Here is a 19,880-nt window from a genome sequence, read left to right as displayed (position 1 = left end):
TAAAAAAAAAATACACAAATTTTTCTCAAGAAGGGAAGAGAAGAGAGTATGTACAATTACAACAAATCTCATCAGAGTTCTATAATAAGCTTTACTCTTTATTTTTAAAAAAGGTTTTGCATAAATTTTAAAAATAGAAAGAAATTTTATATAAATTTAGCAAAATTCAAGAGAAGCCAATCTAACTTACTTTTTTAAAACAACATAGGTGACTTATATATCACCAAAACTTGCTCAAACTTATAAATTTCCATCAATCACTATTAAAATTTTTATTTATCATCTTGTATAAATAACATCCATTCCAACCGTTACAAATTTTAAATCAAAATGAAATGATGATGATGGGTAATAATAAGCAATCAAACTTTTTTTTGAAAAAAAAAAATAAAAAGAGGGACCAGTTGGATTGGGTCTCAATATTTATATGTATAATAAAATTTATACTACGCATTATTGGCCTGGACTATTCAAAAATTAAATCATGGATAGCACCATTAATTAATTATTCAAACCATATGCAATAATGTATAGGAAAATAAATCTAGTTAACTATGATTTAGAGACGCTATTTCATTACAATTTGGACACTTGTGCTGATAATGCACTATCTTGTAGGAAGGACAGTATAAGATGGTGGATGGGGACCTCTCTTTGATAGGGCATCTATGGCTAATTTACATATTACAGAAATCCAATTTTTTCAAATATTATGAATAATTCATAAAGTTCATAATCCAAAAGCAGAGACTAAAGAGATTTTTCTTTCATTTTTAGATGATTTGTCTTTTTGCATGGTGTCATGAAAATCATGAGAGGATGAAATTGGTTTGGAGCTTATCCATGGATGATTCAATTCATGGCATTAAGAAAAATTAATGAGTAGTTTTCTTTAATGAAGATTGATGTGTACTTAATTAACATAGAAATGATCCATTTTTTCAATTTAATTAAAAAAGAACTTTACTTTGTGAATATTTTCAAAATATAAAAGTTTTAAAAATATATTATTTTCAATACATTAAAGTTTAGTAAAACAAATCAATATTTTCTTTAAGGTAATTTTTTTCATTCCATATGTTTATCTATATTTTTATAATAAAAAAAGTAAAATGCATCGATCACTTTTATACTTTATCTTAACTATAGACATTCTCTTTATTTCAAAACCTACACAAATATCTCTCAAAAATAAAATTTACAGGCACATCTTCCCTTTATTTTTAATATTTTATTATTGTCCAATCAACCATTAATCCACCGATTTCTCAATAAATTTAACTTTTGTGTGTTGAAAACATCTTCCTTAAGATAAATATTTATCCATAACAGTTTCATTTTTTTTTTTTTCAATTTTTCAACTTTCAATTTGACATATTTTTAATTTAATTATAAATTCTATAAGTTTTTAATTTAATTTTTTTATTAAAATTTTTCTATTCAAATAATGGTTAAAATATTTAATACAATATTAAGTTGATAAAAAATTTAAATATTTGAAAAATATTTTAATAATATAGTGAAAATTGGACTAAAGTATATTTTGAAAATAAAAGAACTGTTTCAATAATTTTAGTGGAACGGAAAGGAAGTAAATATGTGTTATATCATTTAAAAAATTATGCACTTTTACGTGACATCTCAAGAAAAAAAAGTAATAATTTATCTAAATTGAATGAAACAAAAAAAAAGGATTATAAGTTATAAGAAAAATTATCAAAAGGTGAAACGGAGGAGACTTTTTATTTTAAGGAATAAAAATCACCAAAAGTTTGATGATTACGACGATGATGATTTGAATTTGTTAAGCTTTCATTATATAGCCAATATCATGATTTCAAGTATTATTGGTGTGAAAAAAAAAAAACAGAGAGAAATTCAGAATAATGATGAGAGGTGGAAAGTTCATCTGCGAAATCATTGCCCGGCACATGTGAATCTCATTGGAGATTCCTTTCATTCGTTTCTTTTTTTCTTTTAACAAAATAATAAATTTACTCATAAACTATAAATTTAAAAATATCTAAAAATTTATATTTATTTTTTTATGTAATATTTTTTTTAAATGATATAATTTGACTTCTATTATTATCAAATGTTAATTTTTCAATTGAATAGAAAATAATAAAAAATAATATCAAAAATTATAAAAAAAATTTAATAAAATTTTCTTGATCATTTCTTTATAATTTTTTGAATTTTTATTTGTAATTTTTGAATCCTTAACTATTTGATGTTATTTTTTACTTAACTAATAATTAAAATTAATTTTTATTAATAATAATAATAATTAAATTGTATAAAAAATGAGTTTAAATTTTTATATACTTTTGCACCTATAGTTTGGGCCCTTCTTTTATCCTTCTTTCTCTCAATGCAACGAATTGACTAGACCCAACACAACTCAATTATCTTATTGGGAAATAAAAGAGAACCCTATCCTTATTATTGTTGTTACTATACTCCCTTCATTTAAAAATATAAAGTATTTTTAGTTAAATTTCATTCCTTAATAAATCAATTATCTACTTTTCAATTAACTCTATCTTTTCATATTTATCCCTATTAAATATCCTACAATAAATATAAAGTCATTATCAATAGGGGCATTTAAAAAAAAGGCAATGATTACATTTTAAAATATTAAAAATACCTTGTATTTTTAAACATCTAACTTTTTAAAAAATATTTTATATTTTATAACAGTATATTATTACCATTTTTAACCATAATTATTACTTTTTTGTTTGATATCGTGAGTTCACAAGAACAGGACATTTTCTGTAACATTAACATCAAAATCAACATTTTTTAAGAAAAATATTCCGTAAAATAAAATTATTGATATGTTTTTTTTACAAAATTGTTTAAAGAATGATGATTTCAAATAAAATTTAAAAGTAGATCTATGTTAAATAATATTATAAATTGTCACCAAAAAATAATTTGATTAATTTTGCCTAAAAATATATATTATTATCTGTCGACATTATATTTTGAATTGATTTATATTTATATATGCTATTTTTTATATTTTATTTTATTTTCATAAAAAATACTGGACTTGAAAAATGTGTCAAACTAAAACAAATTTAAACCTAAACTAATTTATATTTCAATTTTTTTAAAATGATCATTTATATTTAAAATATTATCAAATAGTTATAGTAAAAGTATGATCAACATCATATAAAAATGATAATTTATATTGCAAGTGATACAGAAATAGTAAGAGAAATTATGAGGTAAATAAATAATTGAATAACCTTCCTATGCAAAAATGTGGGAAAATATATAGTTGAATAAACGTGCGCCTTGTGACGGTGATAAGAGTTCGATTCAAAGCTCTTTACATTTTTTTTTTCTATTACAATCATATTTTTGGTCAATTAATAATTATTAGACACATTGTTGAGTTTACGTAGACATGTGCCATCATACAAGAAACACGTGGGGCAGAAGACGATAATGTTTTGAAATTATGATAATGAACAATAACGATTTTTTTTTACTAGCTGCAATTAATTTTACTCTAATAAATCTGTTTGGTCGTGGTTATAGAAAAAAATTACTAATTAATTTAGCTTAGTGTTCATCTTCAATACCTTTTGGGCCCATGATATGCAATGTATTAATGTGGACTTCTTTATTTGCCACTACCATGTTGGGCTTCATTGTGATTTCACCTCGCTGGCCAGTCATCCAATGGCTTCCTTGAACTCTAGTTTCTGCAAATGGGCCATATCTAAGCGCTTTTTAGTTTTTAATATTAAATATGATTTCTTTATCCAAAAAACAAATTAAAGATGATTCTACCTAAAAAATGTTAAAGATGAATGCTCATTATATAAAGAAATATTAATGCTTTATTTCATAGGGAAGGATTACACTATATCATTGTTTATTATAAATTATATTATAATTGCATGTTAAGTCTCACTCATTACAAGGAATTTGTGAAATATATAAGTTGTAGATTCATAGTAGCCTCGTATGAGGCACTCCTTTAATTTTATTTATAGAATACTTTATTATTTTTTATATTTATTTTTATCTTTTTGTCCTTATTAAATGTTAAAAAGAACTATTAAAAATAATTTTTTCTTATCAAAAATTAACGGTGAAAACTTATTAAATTTTAAGACAAAATTAGAATTAATAAGGTTTAAGGTTTTTCCTCATTCTCATGAAATATATGGGAAATAGCTTGTAAATAGGAATAAAGGAAGTATGCTAAAAAAAAATAACATATGACTACCATAACTTACATTTCCTATGATATTGAATTAGGAAATATTGAAATAAGGATTAGATTTTTTATTTATGCATGCTATATGATAGTTCTGTTAACAAGTATTAATGTTGTTTAATAAACCAATCAGTAAGTCAAGTGGATGAAAGTTGAAAAAGTTTAATGATGTGGCCAGATGAAGCGAAAATAACTTGAGTAATCAATGCTAATATACTCCATGACATTTAAGTTGATTAATTAATAAAGCATATGCCAATTGATATAATAACCATCATAATAGCACAATCAATTCAGTCCATTTATTTGAGTACTTGATATAAGCACAAAATTAAAAGTTCATAAATAAAAGTTTATCTTCTTCCACTTATTACACACCGTCATTCCAAAGTTGTGTGACTTGAGATAAAAGAGGATAAAAAGAGAAATTAAATTACAATAGGAGATAGTATCATGTTTTATTTAAAAACCTTTTCAGGTAGGGACCAATCCCAACGTGAAAATTTAGGTACCAAATTAACTACGCATTGGAGTGGGTTGCATAGGCAAGGATGATGCCCGGCCTAACCCATGCGGCCCCTATATTATATATCTTATGCATCAAAATGTGTGGTTATATGTAGGAAGAGGAATGCCTTGTAAGAAATGAGTGATCAAAGAAAGGGCCCTTGCTGGCTGGTAGCTTGGGACCTGATGCCCTGCTCCTCTCACTGTTGCAAATGTGAAGTTTTTCTTGTAAATTTGTGTGTATCCTCCCACCTGTTGAACATTAAATCACATGATTCACTTGTTATTTTTAGTTGTGAGTACTTTGGATTAATCCTTTGTTTGGATGAGGAGAACAATAGGAAGGAGAAAATATTAAGGGGGAAATTTCTCCAAAATAGTTTTAGAAAAATTTGTGAAGAAAAAACTTGTCAAACGTATCATTACTTGAAAATTATTTTTCTTCATAAACTAACGAATTTTAATTGCAAATCCGTATTTTAAAAGTTATAAATAAGTGTATGAGAGTAGCAAATTAATCACCAGAAATGATGATATATTTAACAAGTGTTTTCTTTACAAATTAATGAATTTCACTTGCAAATATTTGTTTTGATTGTTGCAAATCATGAAAATAAAAGTAACAAATTTATAAACCAATCCATTAAAGTTTTTTTTTTGTCTTTATTTTAAATTTTCAGATATTTTAATCTTTATTTAAGTTAAATTTAATATTTTGGTCCTTTAATATTATTGTTCCATTTCAACTCAAATTTTGTGTAATAGTGTGAATGTGAAGAGATTACCTCTCTATCAACAAACCAAGGGTGCCAAGAAGTCATAGCAGTGAGATTCAACAACTCAATGGAATACTTGGTTGAAGTTATCGGAACTATTCCATCTACGTCCCCACTGCAATATTTTCCAAATCTTTGCTCAAAATTTCAAATACCCATAATTTCTTCTTTTGGTTGAGATGCATGAAAATATACACAATTTACAAATACTAATATTTATCAATATACCAATAATTAATATCAAATTTAAAATTTACAACAGACATTCAATACCTATTCATTTAGTTATTATAGTTTTGATTAAAGTGTAACACAATTTTTGCATTTTGACTCATCTTTGTAACTTATTCCTTGTAGTTTTAATTTAATTGCAATTCAATTTCTGAATCTTGACTTGATATAACTCAGTTTCTATAATTTTAATTATTTAAAGTATTTGTTCTTATATTTTAGAAAACAAAATTATAAGTTATTTTAAAATTTAATGACTGATGTTTTAAATTATCAAAATTACAAACATTGAGTTGCATTTTAGTCAAAACTATAAAGACTGAGTCATGACCATGAGTCCCAAATAATGATTGATTTTTGCAATATAAAATGTATAATAAATCATATAATATTCATAAATGATAGATATCAATATATAACGCGATATATTAGATCTAAATTCTATGCAATATATGAGACCTATATATTAAAAAAGAGGAATATATAGTGTGAATACCTAAAGATCCAAAGTCGAACGCCATGATTGAGTAAGTGATGTAAGAGGGGAAGCACTGTGTCAGGGCTATCAAGCCATTTGGTGATAAGACCAGAACATGGTGACCAGTCATGTGTAAGTTTTGTGACATTGGCATGTAGTGCCTCTTGTACCTCAGCCATGTTCAAATATGCTGTCACATACACTTCATTACATGGGTCTATCATTTCCTGCGCCAACATTCCCAAACTCTACTCTATTCATCTAAACTAATTAATAATACTGATCTAAACTCTGTAGAAAGTAGAACATGTACTTACACTTTGTGGCTTAGGAAGGGAAGTGAGGTTGTAATTGTGGCATAGAGGAGCATAGATGTTGTATAAATCAATGTCTACAATGTTGGTTCCGATTTCTTCCAATGTTTCTTGGCACTCATTGCTAAGATTTGTGGCAACATTTGAGAAATCACACAATTGAACATCTAAGGCAGCTTTGTCTGATATTATGGCATGACTCGCAAGAAAGTCCCATAATCCTCTACTGTCTGTCTCATCATTTAGCACTGCATTTCCTATCTACACAATCCATTCATGCCCCACATATATATCATGTTTCTAACTTTAGTGTATATAGCTCATGATCATTATGTTAGGAATGGGGAGTAATGTAATGGTTTGAAAAGGAGGAGAAATAATGAAATGACATCATATTTTAATTCAAAATCTCAAAACTCGAATCCATGAATTCTTTCATTTTATTGTATATTAGTTATTAAATCTAATTTTATTTGATGTGAAGCTTTTTGCATCAACTCAAGTCCACTAATACTTTGAACAACTTAACACATAATACATGTACACCAGCCATGATGAAAGTAACAAGTTCAATTTTTGGAATGCTGTGCATTAATATACCAGTGATGAAGAAGAAAGAAGAACATACTAAGATGCCTTTGAGGTTGATGAAGAAGGAGGAATTAGGGAGGTTGTTGTGGTGGAGAATGGTGTCAGCAAGCTGAGGAACATAATGGCCTGCATAGCTCTCTCCAGCAATGTAAAACTTAGAGGAATTGTACTCAGGAAATCTCTCCAACCAATTCCTTAGGAATATGTAGTTTTCTGAAGCAGTTTTTTTGTCCCCGTTATTATCATAATCTGATGTCCTATTTGAATATGAAAATCCCACTCCTGCTGGTGATTCCAAAAATAGAACATTTGCAGCTTCAAAAAGAACCCAGCCAATGAATGTCAGTCAATATATAACAGTTGTAGAATCACAATATGTTTCAAGTTATATATGTTGGCTTAAATACCTTATTATATGAGTTGGGTTGAACAAAAATTCCAAACAAAAACAATTTCTTTAACTCATATCATTTCAATTATGGACCAAATGGACCAACCTTTATAGGTTAGGATTAACTTATTTAACCCATATAAAAAGAATATGTGAGGGAAGAAGGAAAATTTAAAGTTTCTAGCATCACTCACAAAAATAATAATAATAAAAGAAATAGAATAAAATAAAAATAAAAAATCAAAGCAAATCTCTCAGTTGTGTCCAACCTTCTCTTATTCTCTTGTTCAATTATTTGTGCCTTTTCTATCTTTGAATCAACCTAAATTCTCATTTTTCACTTTTGACTTGTGAATTTTATAAATTGTATGAAATATTAATATTTATTATTTTGATGTAAGTTTAAAAAAAAAAGTAAAGAAAGTTAAATGGATTGGTGGATTTGTTCATTTAACCTATTAATCCACACAATTTGGATTGAGTTGATATTTTTTTAATTCATATAAAAATAGAGTAAACCCAACCTAACCTATTTTATCCTCAACCCATATATTATAGGTTGGCCATGTTCCCACTTCTATATACATATACAATCATTGATATCAACATAAAAAGATAATTTGGTATAATATTATTGATTGACAATGTGGCGATGAGTTACCAAGGCTCCAAGAGTATTTGTTTGTGTAAAGCGTTTTGCCGTCACTGTTCACTCGAAAGGGCCCAATCTCCTGCATTGCTCCATACCCTAGAGAGGAACATCCAGGGCCTGTAATTAAACAAAAAAAAAAATGCACTAATCAGATGTGTGGCTTCTAATTATTCAATGAATATTGCATGATCGTCGAAGGTCCCAAAGTGACATTTTATTCCACAGTCAACACGTTTACGCGTGTGAAAGGTCAAAACCGTTTATAATGGCAACAAGACACACATCAAACAAAAAAGACAGTTGGCTAAAGCACAAGCAATAGAAGAAAATATGCCCCCCTGCACCGAAATTCAACAAGCTTATGGAGACAGGTTCTTAATCTCAGTTTGTTTCAAGAAAAAATGATAATAAATCTTTTTAAATTATATAAATAATAATTTAATCTATCAAAATATCATAATTTTAATAAAATTTTTAAAATCTCTATATCAATAAATTTTAAAGTAAAAATATTATTTTATTTTTATTAAAAATAACAAGTCTCGATTATAATTTTTATTCAAGGAATCATAATTTTTATTTTATAAATCATAAGAGTTGAAAAGGAAATCATAACTTGTCAAATGTAATTTTTATTATTAAAAAAATAAGCTTCAATCACAACTTTTACTTAAGGAATAACAACTTTTATTCTGTAAATTGTAAGAGTTGACCAAAAAAATCATAACCTGTCAAGTGTAATTTTTATTATTGAAAAATAAATTTTTAAAATAATAAACACTATTCACAACTTCTATTTAAAAAATCACAACTTTTATTTAAAAAATCACAATAATTAAATATTAAATTATAACTTATCAGGTAAAATAATATTTTTAATTTAAAATTTTTTGATAAAAAAATCTCTAAAAATTTTAATAAAATTATGATATTTTGAGATATCAAATTTTTATTTACATGATTCAATTTAAAAGAATTTATTATTATTTTCAATTTTTTTAATATTAAGGATTATTTTAGTCTCCATCACGCCGTGCGGGACTTCATAAGCATGCATGTTGAATAACACCTAAGTAAGCACCAATCCTAGCTAGACGCGTTGTTCCCACTTCTCTATGGGAAAGTACATGCCAACAAATGTCATTGTACAAAAAAATACTTTAATCATAAAAAGAATGAATATTTAAATTAAAAGAAAAGCAGTCCCCTGCTTTGGTCTTCCTTTTTATGAGAACTTGTTAAATAATTCTTAAAATTAAGGACATTAGTTAAAATTAGTCAATGTCACGAAAGTATCAACTTTTCAAAAGTATATCCTTAATCGAATTAAAGTCATTATTTAAGCTAAGAGTAAAAGAGATAATTTTTGAAAATAAGTCATAAATGCTTTCTCAAATTTTATAAAAGATCTGATATTAAGAATCGATACATTTATTTCATAAATAAGATCAAGAGGAGTATAATGTTTTTTTTTAAAAAAAAAAGCAACGTGGATCAACACTTTTTTGTCTACACAGACGCTTATGTTTTTATTTCTCGAAAGTGATTATTATTTTTTTAAAAAAAATGACCAAGTCAACCAATTAAGACTGATTTTCGTTTGTTCGAAGTTGGGTTGCCCCAGTTCTTAAGCAAGTGGTTTATTCCTCCCTTGGTTTTTCCATCATGCCATATTGGATATGTCATGCTCCTTCTCTTTTTTATTATTAAAAAAAAACTACGCTCTATTTTTTTTATAAGTATAACTACAAATTTCAAAAAATATTTATTATATTTTTCTAAAATTATCCCCTCATAAATGGATAGTATCATTGGATTAGAGAAAAAATAAACATCAATTATAAAGATATTTTAGCTCAACCTTTCCAATTTCAAAAATAATTATAAAAATTAATCAACTTTTTTAAACAGTTTGAATTTATTAAAATTTACTCATATTTAAAAAATGGAAGGAGCATAAGATTAATTCTTGGTCCAACTAGCGAGGCGAATGCTATTAACATTCCTATAGAGTTCAAGTAATTAAAAAGATTGATAATGATAAGTAATCCGTTAGCGGATTTATCTCAATATTAATTTATCCTGAGTTGGCATGGTAAAAGAAAGTATAAATATATAAGAAATATATGGATATAGCATAATACCTCCATTGAGCCAAAGAAGAAGAGGCAGTTTGTGCCTATCAGATTGTTGAGCTTCCACAAAATAATAATATAAAGCTCGTCCTGCAACCTTATCTACAGTGACATAACCTCCATACTGAGAGACATTCACATCTTCAGGTTGTCCTGGGAGTCTCTCGATTCTATCTTTCTCTTTCAATCCTTCTTGAGGATAAAAGTAACGAGCCTTTTCATCCTCACCAAATATAGCCTTATCTACCTCGAAGTTTGTCCTGTTGCTATTGTCAGTGGAAACTCCTCTGAACTTGGCCTTGCTTAGAACATTGTTGAGAGCTTGTTCTTGCTTTCTGCTTCCATGGATTTCACCCACCAAGAGTAGTGTTGAGAGAAGGAAGAGGACCAACCAACTAGTTTCTCTTCCCATTGCATGGTTGTTTCTGGGAAAATATCAGTAATTAAAACCATGATAGAGAAGGGTGATGAGAAAGAATATAGAGGTAGGAAAGTGGAGGATAAGTATAGGATAGCTAGCTACCTAGCTTTGAGGGAATTTATAGAACATTGGTCGGTACTAAACGTTGTCACTCCATCTAACGGCATTCAAACATCTTCAATTAGATTCAATTTATTAATAAAAAAATTAGACCTCCTTTTTTTTTCAAATATAAGGAATAGGGTTTCGCTTGCAGATAATATCTCTCTTGATATATTAAATGGGGAGACTTTTTCAACTACTTATTTTAATAGCAAGAACCCCTCCCACTCACATCAATTTTAATTAGTAAAAAATTGGACATGTCTTTGTTTATTGAAAAAATATCAACAATCAAAACTATAACAGAGAAGGGTGATGAAAGAACAGAGATGCAGGAAAGTGAAGGAAGATATAACTTTTAACACATTGGTTTGCAGTATGACTTATATTGTGAAGGATTAACATCTTTTGTTTAGTCTAATATTTGTTACTAAACAAAATTGTTTTTAAAACATAAGAAAAAGATTTAGCTGACTGTAGAGAATATTTCTCTCAAAATACTGAGAGCAATGAATAAACATTTGCTAATCATTTACTTAAATAATGAGAGCCTTTAGTGTACTCATGCCAAATTTAGTTGCTAAAAAAATTGAACTCTTTATTTATGTAATCCCTCCACTTAAAAAAAAAAACCTTTTTCTTGATTTAAATTAAATGTTATTTTCATATTTTAACAAGGTATTATATATATTAAATATTTTATTTAAACATATAGGAATTGAGGTCAGATTTTTTTTATATTAAAGAATAATAGGGACATTTTTAAGAAATTATCAGCAGGCCAAAAAAGATTGATTTTTATCAAAACTTAAAATTATTTTACGATCACTTTCTTTTTTTTTTTATGTGAAAACTGTTTTTGCAACACTTTTTATAAATGCGAGGATGAATTTTTGTTCAGAATTTTTATTGATCTTATCATACATTGACTTACTTAAAAGGTTTACTTGTTGAGGTATTCTAATTCTAAATTAGACTGAAATTTGGTTGGTCAGTATGTGGATTGAAGTGACCAATCAGAATTTATTTTTGTGACATCAACAATGGCTGTGAAATTGATATTAAATATTAATATGATGATTCCACCTAAAAATAAATTATTATTATGATGACTTTGAGAAATTTCGTGGATGTTACTATATGATAAGGATGTGTGTGGAATTGAGCCTTCTAAATTTAAGGCCATTCATGTTCCAATCTCTTAATTTATTATCAACCAACTCTCACGTTCATATACTCTTGGTTTTATTTATAATTTATTTCAACATATTTCATTAAAATTAAAGAAAATTTTAAAATTTATTAATTTTTTTAAAAATTTAATAAGTTATTAATTTTACTCTTATCAGACATACATATTTTAATAACATATTTTTTCTTAGTAACATTTACTAGAGAATAACAAAATTATAGTAAAAATATAATAATATGATTTATAAATAAAACTAAAAATATTTTCTCTACCTTATTAGTGGAGAGTATATTTAAACTTATATCAATTCTAGAGAACACGAGATTGAAACGGAGAAAGAATACAAATCCATTATATTATATGGGAAAGTTTTGGGTTGTTTAGCATGTCGAATCTTATATATTTATAAAATTTAACGGCTCATGCCTTTAAAAAGAAAATCAAACATACAATAAAAATAAAAAAATAAAAGATAAGTCCTATACATATTTATTTTTTTAAAACATAATTTTAAATTCATGCACTTTGTTCAAATTTTGTTATAGGATCTTGTACTTTTTTGTGTGTTATAAATCCATATATTTTTATTTTTTAATGTTCTAGATTCCTATAACATCACTCATGAAGGGATATAAAATATTAAAAAATAAAAATATAAGAATTAAGAACATAAAAAAGTGAAAGAATCTGCAATAAAATTCAAATAAAGTATAAGAGTTTGAAGTTATGTGTTTCCTAATTTTACGCATTCTCTTTCTCTCCGCCAAGTGTGTTATACACTTGGAGCTTTTTTGGGGGGGAAAAAAAGGAACTTGGAGCTTTGGCAAATGCATTAAACTCAAATTGGGCTTTTTTTTATATAAACAAAAGTAGTTAAAAAAGATGAACCCAAATACTGCCAAATCCAACCCATACTAAAAGTTCAATATCTAATTTCTCAATTACCATTTTTATTTGAACAAAAAATAAAAACCCAAATACTGCCAAATCCAACCCACACTCAATCATGGTTCGCCCCATCAGGATAGTTTATTTTAGGCTTTAACCCATCGTTAATGAAAGTGATCAAAATGGGAAAATTGCATTCAAGGACCTATTAAACAAAATTTTGCATAAACAAGAATTAATAATAAGTCATCATTTGAGAAAAATAAGTTTATATTCCCATTTTAATAATAATACATTTTATATTAGTCTTTTTTTGTAAATAATTTTTTTCATAAGTCATTGAATGTGATTTTCCCTATCAAAATTATGTTTATTCTACCAAAAACGTTTGGCATGGATGGTAAGTTATCCAGATCCTTTATAAGCACATGATCAAAGTTTGATTCCTGAATTGTGTGTATGAAAGATTATTTATTGGGAGAGATCAGCCCTTTAAATAAAATCTCAATACATCAAGGGATTAATTAATATCTCGTACTCGCATTGGAAAATACCACATAGAAAATTTTTAAAAAAATTGATAGATCTCTTTCGAATCTTTTCTTTGAACTTTAGGTTTGAGAGACCACAAGAGCTTGAACGAGTCTCGAAGCTCAAGATCCAGCACCCTTGCGGAGCATGAATTGCATTTTATCAATGAGGTCAACCTCTGATGGCGCCAAGGATCTCTTTGATTTTTAATGAACATAGGAGAAAACAGTATATAAGAAAAACAACACAAAAAACAAAAAGGAATGGTGGTGATGGAAACATCAAGCTTTTCCTTAACAGAAACTACATTTCGAGCTCTGTAGCAAAGGCATTCTGTTCAGACTCTTACAACATTGTGATCAACTCTAGATTATAAATATTGACATTAATTTTAAATTAATGAAGAAGGTTTACTTTAACAGCAGAATCTGAGTCTTGTGATAGTTGAAATCACATTGCTTGAACTTGAACCACCAACAGCTCAAACAAGTTATGAGAGGTGGGGAATTTAGAAATTAGGAGTGTGTTGAAGTTGTGGTATGAGGAAGAGGGATGCCTTTTAAGAAGTGATTGATCAAAGAAAGAGCTCTTGCTGGCTGGTAGCTTGGCACTTCATGTCCTGCTCCTCTCACTGTTGCAAATGTCAACTCTCCTTTAAATGTTTGCGTGTACCCTCCTACCTGTAAAGTCATATCATATTTCATTTTCTTTATAAATAAAAGTTTGGGTGAGTTGTGTTTGAAAAGTTGATATGATCAAAATATATTTTTAAATTTAAAGAGCATTTAAAGAAGTACTTTTAAATTATTTTCCCACAAAGTTCATATATTAAGAATGGGATTTGACCTCACAACCTTGTGAGTTATAGGTCAAATCATTATCAATGCTAAATGGACTAACTTTTATTAGTGACACTTCATTTTATTTATTCTCTCTGTTTTCATTTATCATAAGGCATGATTGGTGATGTATTTTTTTAAAAAAAAAACTAAGTATATACTATTGATCATTAATTATAACTACATCATTACAAAGGATTCCATTATTATTCTAAATAACTCTAAAATTGAAATTTCAAATTGCATGGTCCAATATATTTCAAGTGAAACTGCCCTATTTTGACAATTTTGAGAATAATCTTTAAAATTATTCTTGTTTAATATAACATACTTATTTTTATTTAAAATGAATTATTACCTCTCCATCGACGAACCAAGGATGCCACACAGTCTTAGGAGGGAGATTTAACTTGTCAATGGAATACTTTGTTGAAGTAACCGGTACCATTCCATCAAAGTCACCACTGCAAATATATTTTCCACATATTTCATTATAAATCTGCTATAAATGCTTTAATTATGTAAAAGTCATGAACAAAGCGATTCAATATAATCTTCAGATATAGTGATCAATACCTAAAAATCCAAACCCGAAGGCTATGATTGAGGAACTCTTGTAAGAGAGGAAGCACAGTGGAAGGGCTATCACCCCACTTGTTGATAACATCACTGCAAAGTCCCCAATCATGAGTCAACTTTGTCACGTTAGCATGCATAGCTTCTTGCACGTCAACCCGGTTCAGGTATGCATACACGTAATAATCAATGCATGGATCTGTCACTATCTGCAAAACCATTAGCAAAAATATATATACTCAGATACAGTTCTTTTGGACCTAGTGTTTAATGCAAGAATGTGCTTACAGAAGGAGGCTTAGGTGGGGAAGTGAGATTAGAATCAAGGCATTGAGGAGCATAGATGTTGTAGATATTGATGGAGTTAACGTCTTGTTCTATTTCATCAGATGCAGCTCTACACGCATTGGTTTGTTCATCAGTGCTTGAGGAAGAAGCTGACTCTGAGGAATCGCAGAGATTGTTAACAACATGAGCTGCTTTGTCTGATATTATGGCATGGCTCGCCAGGAAATCCCATCTTCCTCTGCTGTCTGTCTCGTCATTTATCACTGCATTCCCTATCTACACCATCAAAACATCCACACACACACATTAACTGTTGAACTGAAAGCCACCCCAACATGATTCTTGACAAGAGATTATCTAAATCCAACCTACAGCTCATTAATTAGACAGAAAAGGAGAAAAGAGTAAGTATAAATGGCAGAGCCATCCCCCGCAAATCCACTTGAGGGTGGTTACAAGCACAAGTTCCTCGTATAAAAAATGCCGCCGCAAACACCAAAGTTCTGTTATTGCAGTCTGGGCTAATTCACTTTTCGAACTTTAAACTGGTGTGGCACACACAAGATCTATTGAAACCAGAACCAGTTCTATTTTATGCTTCAAACGTGTACACAATATGAGCTTTCAAGTTTCAGGCTTCAACTCAAGACAAAACCTAGCTCTGATAACTCGGGAATAGGAAGTCATCACTTGAAAATGACAAGGAAAGAACAAATGGATGAATAGTAATAGAAGGACACCATCTTAACGGGATCAAGTTTATAAATCATCATTTTTTATTTTATATTAGTTATTAAATTAAACCTAACTTTATTGAATGCGAGAGTTCTTATATTACTTCAAGTTCACTCATACTTGAACAATCTCATAAAAAAATAGGGGCCTATTTAAAATTGTTTTTGTTTTGTTATGGTGTTTTGTATAACATGTCTTGAGAAAAAAATGATAAAAATATGTATTTTTTTTTATTTTTTCTTGTTCTCTAGAACATTAATCCCAAAGTACTTAAAAGATATTTTTATTTTTCTATTCACCAAAATAATATTTTATTTTTTTATTTTTCAAAATACTTTTTAAAAACACGTTATCAAATAATTTTTTTTATTTTGGAAAATAAAAAACTATTCTTAGAATAGGTTATCAAACAGGCTTTAATTTTTTTTTCTTTTTTAGACAACATTAATAATTTAACTAAGTTTCCTTTAATTTCAGTGATATAGTTAGAAATAATTTATATATAGGATACTTTAAAAAAATATCTTGAACACATTAAACTGAACAACACAAACTCTCAAAATTTTTAAATTTTCATGTTCTTTATGCTTAAAAAAAACCTTAGTATTAAACCAATGGTGATTTATGAAGAAGGAAAGAAGAGGGGGCATACCAAGATGCCTTTGAGGTTGATGAAGAAGGTAGAGTTTGGATGCTGATTGTGATGAAGAATGGTGTGAGCAAGTTGAGGAACATAATGACCGGCATAGCTCTCACCAGCAATGTAGAAATCAGAAGATTTGTACTCAGGAAACCTCTCTAACCAGTTTCTTAAGAATATATAGTTGTCTGTAGCAGTTCTTCTATCTCCATTATTGTCATAATCTGATGTCTTGTTTGAGTATGAAAATCCCACTCCTGCTGGTGATTCCACAAATACTACATTTGCACCTTCATCACAAACCCCGTATATATCAATGGTTATATATACTCACTTTGACATCAGCATATATAATAATTTAGGATAATATTGATGATGATTTGATGAGATACCATGGTTCCATGAGTATTTGTTTTTGTGGAGTGTTTTGCCATCACTGTTTACTCTGAATGGTCCAAGCTCTTGCATAGCTCCATACCCTAGTGATGAACATCCTGGACCTGTAAAAATACACCAATGGATAAGATGAGAGTTTTTGAGTAAAATCAACATTATTGATAATAACAAAATGATATTATACTCCATCTGGTACTACATACATACATACATACATACATATTTATATTTATATATATGCATATATATAAATCAATTCCATTATATATATAACTATCTTATTGGGTAATTAAATTATTAATATTGTATGGAAAAGAAAGAATCAATTTATTCTTATTAAATGCACAATCTTTAAAAACATAATCTCTTATATGTAACATTTTACTCTACTTAAAAAAAATTGTGAAAGGATAAAATTGAAAAAAAATTAATGATTCACCTTTTTATGCAACGTAACATATAAAAAGAACCATTAATTTCTTTTATGGAGTGATTTATATATAAGACAAGAGCAATTCAAGTCACTTCTAATTAATTTACAAATCAAGAATAGATAATTAAATCATTAATATTGCTTTAAAAAATATATTTCTTGATGTAACTTTACTAATTAAATATATATCATCTTTAAAAACACACTCTCTCTTCATGTACAACTTCTTATACAACTTCTTACCTCACTTTACTGGTAGAAAATACAAAAAAGTATAATGGAAAGAAAGTAATTAATAGTTTTTTTTTTTGGCAAAATAACTTATAAAAGTTACCATCAAATTTTTTTTTGGTATAAGATGATATATATATATATATATATAGAGCACATGAGGGTCAAATTGAATAGGGCCACGGACAAAGGAGTGTTTGAGTGATGAGACGTGAGTGGCTTCTCTACTATCTCCCAATCAATTAATGATTGACCCTTCTGATGGCATTTTCCACAATCAACGCATGACCAAATCAAAACCATTCAAAACTACAAAATATATCAAACACAAAAGATGATTAAAGAAAGAAATTAAACCAATAAAAACAGAAACATAATGTCACTACTCCATGAATTCACTCAATTAATATCTATCACAATGAAGAGTCTATCGTTCTCAAGTTATAAGCAGTGCATGGTTCATAAGAAAATCCAATATTATTTGCTAGTTAAATAGTAATATATTATGGTAGACGCACCTCCATTGAGCCATAGAAGAAGAGGCAATTTATGCTTATGACGAGATTGTTGAGCGTCAACAAAATAATAATAGAAAGCTCGTCCTGCAATTTTATCCACAGTAACATACCCTCCATATTGAGAGAAACTCACATCTTCAGGCTGTCCAGGAAGTCTTTTAATTCTATCTTTCTCTTTCAATCCTTGTTGAGGATAATAGTAACGAGACTTATCATCATCGACATACACAGCTTCATCTACCTTGAAGATTGTTTTACTGCTTCTGTCAATGGCTCCTCCACTGAAGAACTTAGACTTGTTCCGATTCTTGAGGGCTTGTTCTTGCTTCCTGCTTCCATGGATTTCTTCCACCAACAGCAGTGTTGATAGAAGGAAAAGAACCCACCAAGTTTCTTTGCCCATTGCCATCATTGCGTGCTTGTTTCTTGGGAAAATATCAGTATTTCAAAAGCTATGAGAAAAAGGTGATGAGGAAGGGAAAGAGAGGAAGGGAGTGATGGATGATGGGATGGGCCGGGTGGGATACCCAGGTAGCCGCATGTGAATATTTATAATGAGAATATAAGAGGAGGGTATATCAAGTTGGGATGAGCTGGCAGACTTTCATTGTTTAAGTAAGCAATGAAGGACTTGAATTATAGCTAAATGTATTATTGTACCTAGTAGCTTGAACTTGCCCGACCCTAACAAAAAAGATTTAATAAGGCATAGACTAATTCAAATAGAACGCTAGCTTTCTAACAACAACTAACTATTTAACACGATTGTACTCTTATAAGTCAAATTCAAAACCTCTAATTAAAATAATGCAACTCACGGTTGTTAATTGAATCAAGTGCTTAGTGGTTAAATGTGTGATAATTTAATTATGAGGGATCTACATTTTGCCTTAATATGGGAGATATTTTTATGGGATCATGGCATCTACAACTTGCGCCCGAAGGGTATATTTGTTGCATAGAAGAGTCAAGAGTGGCGGGAAGCAAATGATTAATTTTACATTTGGATTTAAAGTATCTCTCCATTTGTCTCCATCTTAATTTCTAACTGTTGAATCAATTTTCATAACCCTGATCAATCCCCAGATATATTGCTCAACAATTTGCCTGAGGGCTTGAAAGTTTTGTTTTTGTTTTAAGAAAAAATTAATCATTTAATTCTTATAATTTTAATTTAATTATAACTCAATTTTTAAATTTTAACTCGTTATAACTCAATCCTTGAATTTTACTTCTTATAATTTAATTCATAAAATTTTAACCTCTTAAATATTAATCTTTATATTTTAAAAAATAAAATTATAAAGATTAAAAATATTTTAAAATTTATTAATAATATTTTAAATTATTAAATCCATTTAATTTTTATAAATATTAAAGTATAAAATATTTTTAATTTTTATAATTTTATTTTTTAAAATATAAGGATTAATATTTAAAAAGTTAAAATTTTAGAGACTAAATTATAAAAGATAAAATTTAAAAAATAATTTATAATCAAGTCAAAATTTAAAAATTAAATTATAATAAATAAAAATTAAAAAATTAAATTATAAATGAATTAAAATTATAAAAATTAAATGATTAATTTTTTATTATTTCAATGATTGGAGAAAAATCTCGGAAAAAGGAAAGAAGGAAACAGCTGGCACAAAAACCAATGGCTACAGAAGATAACACAAGTGGCTATCTAAACTAGTAATGCTCGTGAGTCACAATAATAATGATAATATAATAGTTCCCAGAAGACCCATAATGCCCCATAC

General features: G+C 28.1%; 1 protein-coding gene across 1 annotated transcript; it reads right to left on the bottom strand.

Annotated features, from left to right (window-relative positions):
- Positions 1 to 4,587: 4,587 nt before the first annotated feature.
- Positions 4,588 to 18,628, bottom strand: LOC129316698 (uncharacterized). Its single transcript, XM_054961094.1, has 14 exons — positions 18,115 to 18,628; positions 16,929 to 17,036; positions 16,549 to 16,826; positions 15,162 to 15,437; positions 14,874 to 15,082; positions 14,656 to 14,761; positions 13,981 to 14,138; positions 10,334 to 10,749; positions 8,199 to 8,306; positions 7,184 to 7,461; positions 6,559 to 6,816; positions 6,260 to 6,468; positions 5,542 to 5,647; positions 4,588 to 5,008 (listed from the first exon to the last, which is right to left on the bottom strand). The coding sequence occupies exons 1-14, from the start codon at positions 18,524 to 18,526 to the stop codon at positions 4,850 to 4,852; spliced, it is 3,081 nt and encodes a 1,026-aa protein (XP_054817069.1). The 5' UTR covers positions 18,527 to 18,628; the 3' UTR covers positions 4,588 to 4,849.
- Positions 18,629 to 19,880: the final 1,252 nt, after the last annotated feature.

This window comes from Prosopis cineraria, unplaced genomic scaffold (genome assembly GCF_029017545.1).
Source record: "Prosopis cineraria cultivar Desert tree isolate PC_DT_omini unplaced genomic scaffold, ASM2901754v1 PC7, whole genome shotgun sequence".
NCBI classification, from domain to species: domain Eukaryota; kingdom Viridiplantae; phylum Streptophyta; class Magnoliopsida; order Fabales; family Fabaceae; genus Prosopis; species Prosopis cineraria.
The sequence above is the reverse complement of the archived record's forward strand: the minus strand, read 5'-3'. Positions and strand labels throughout refer to the sequence as shown.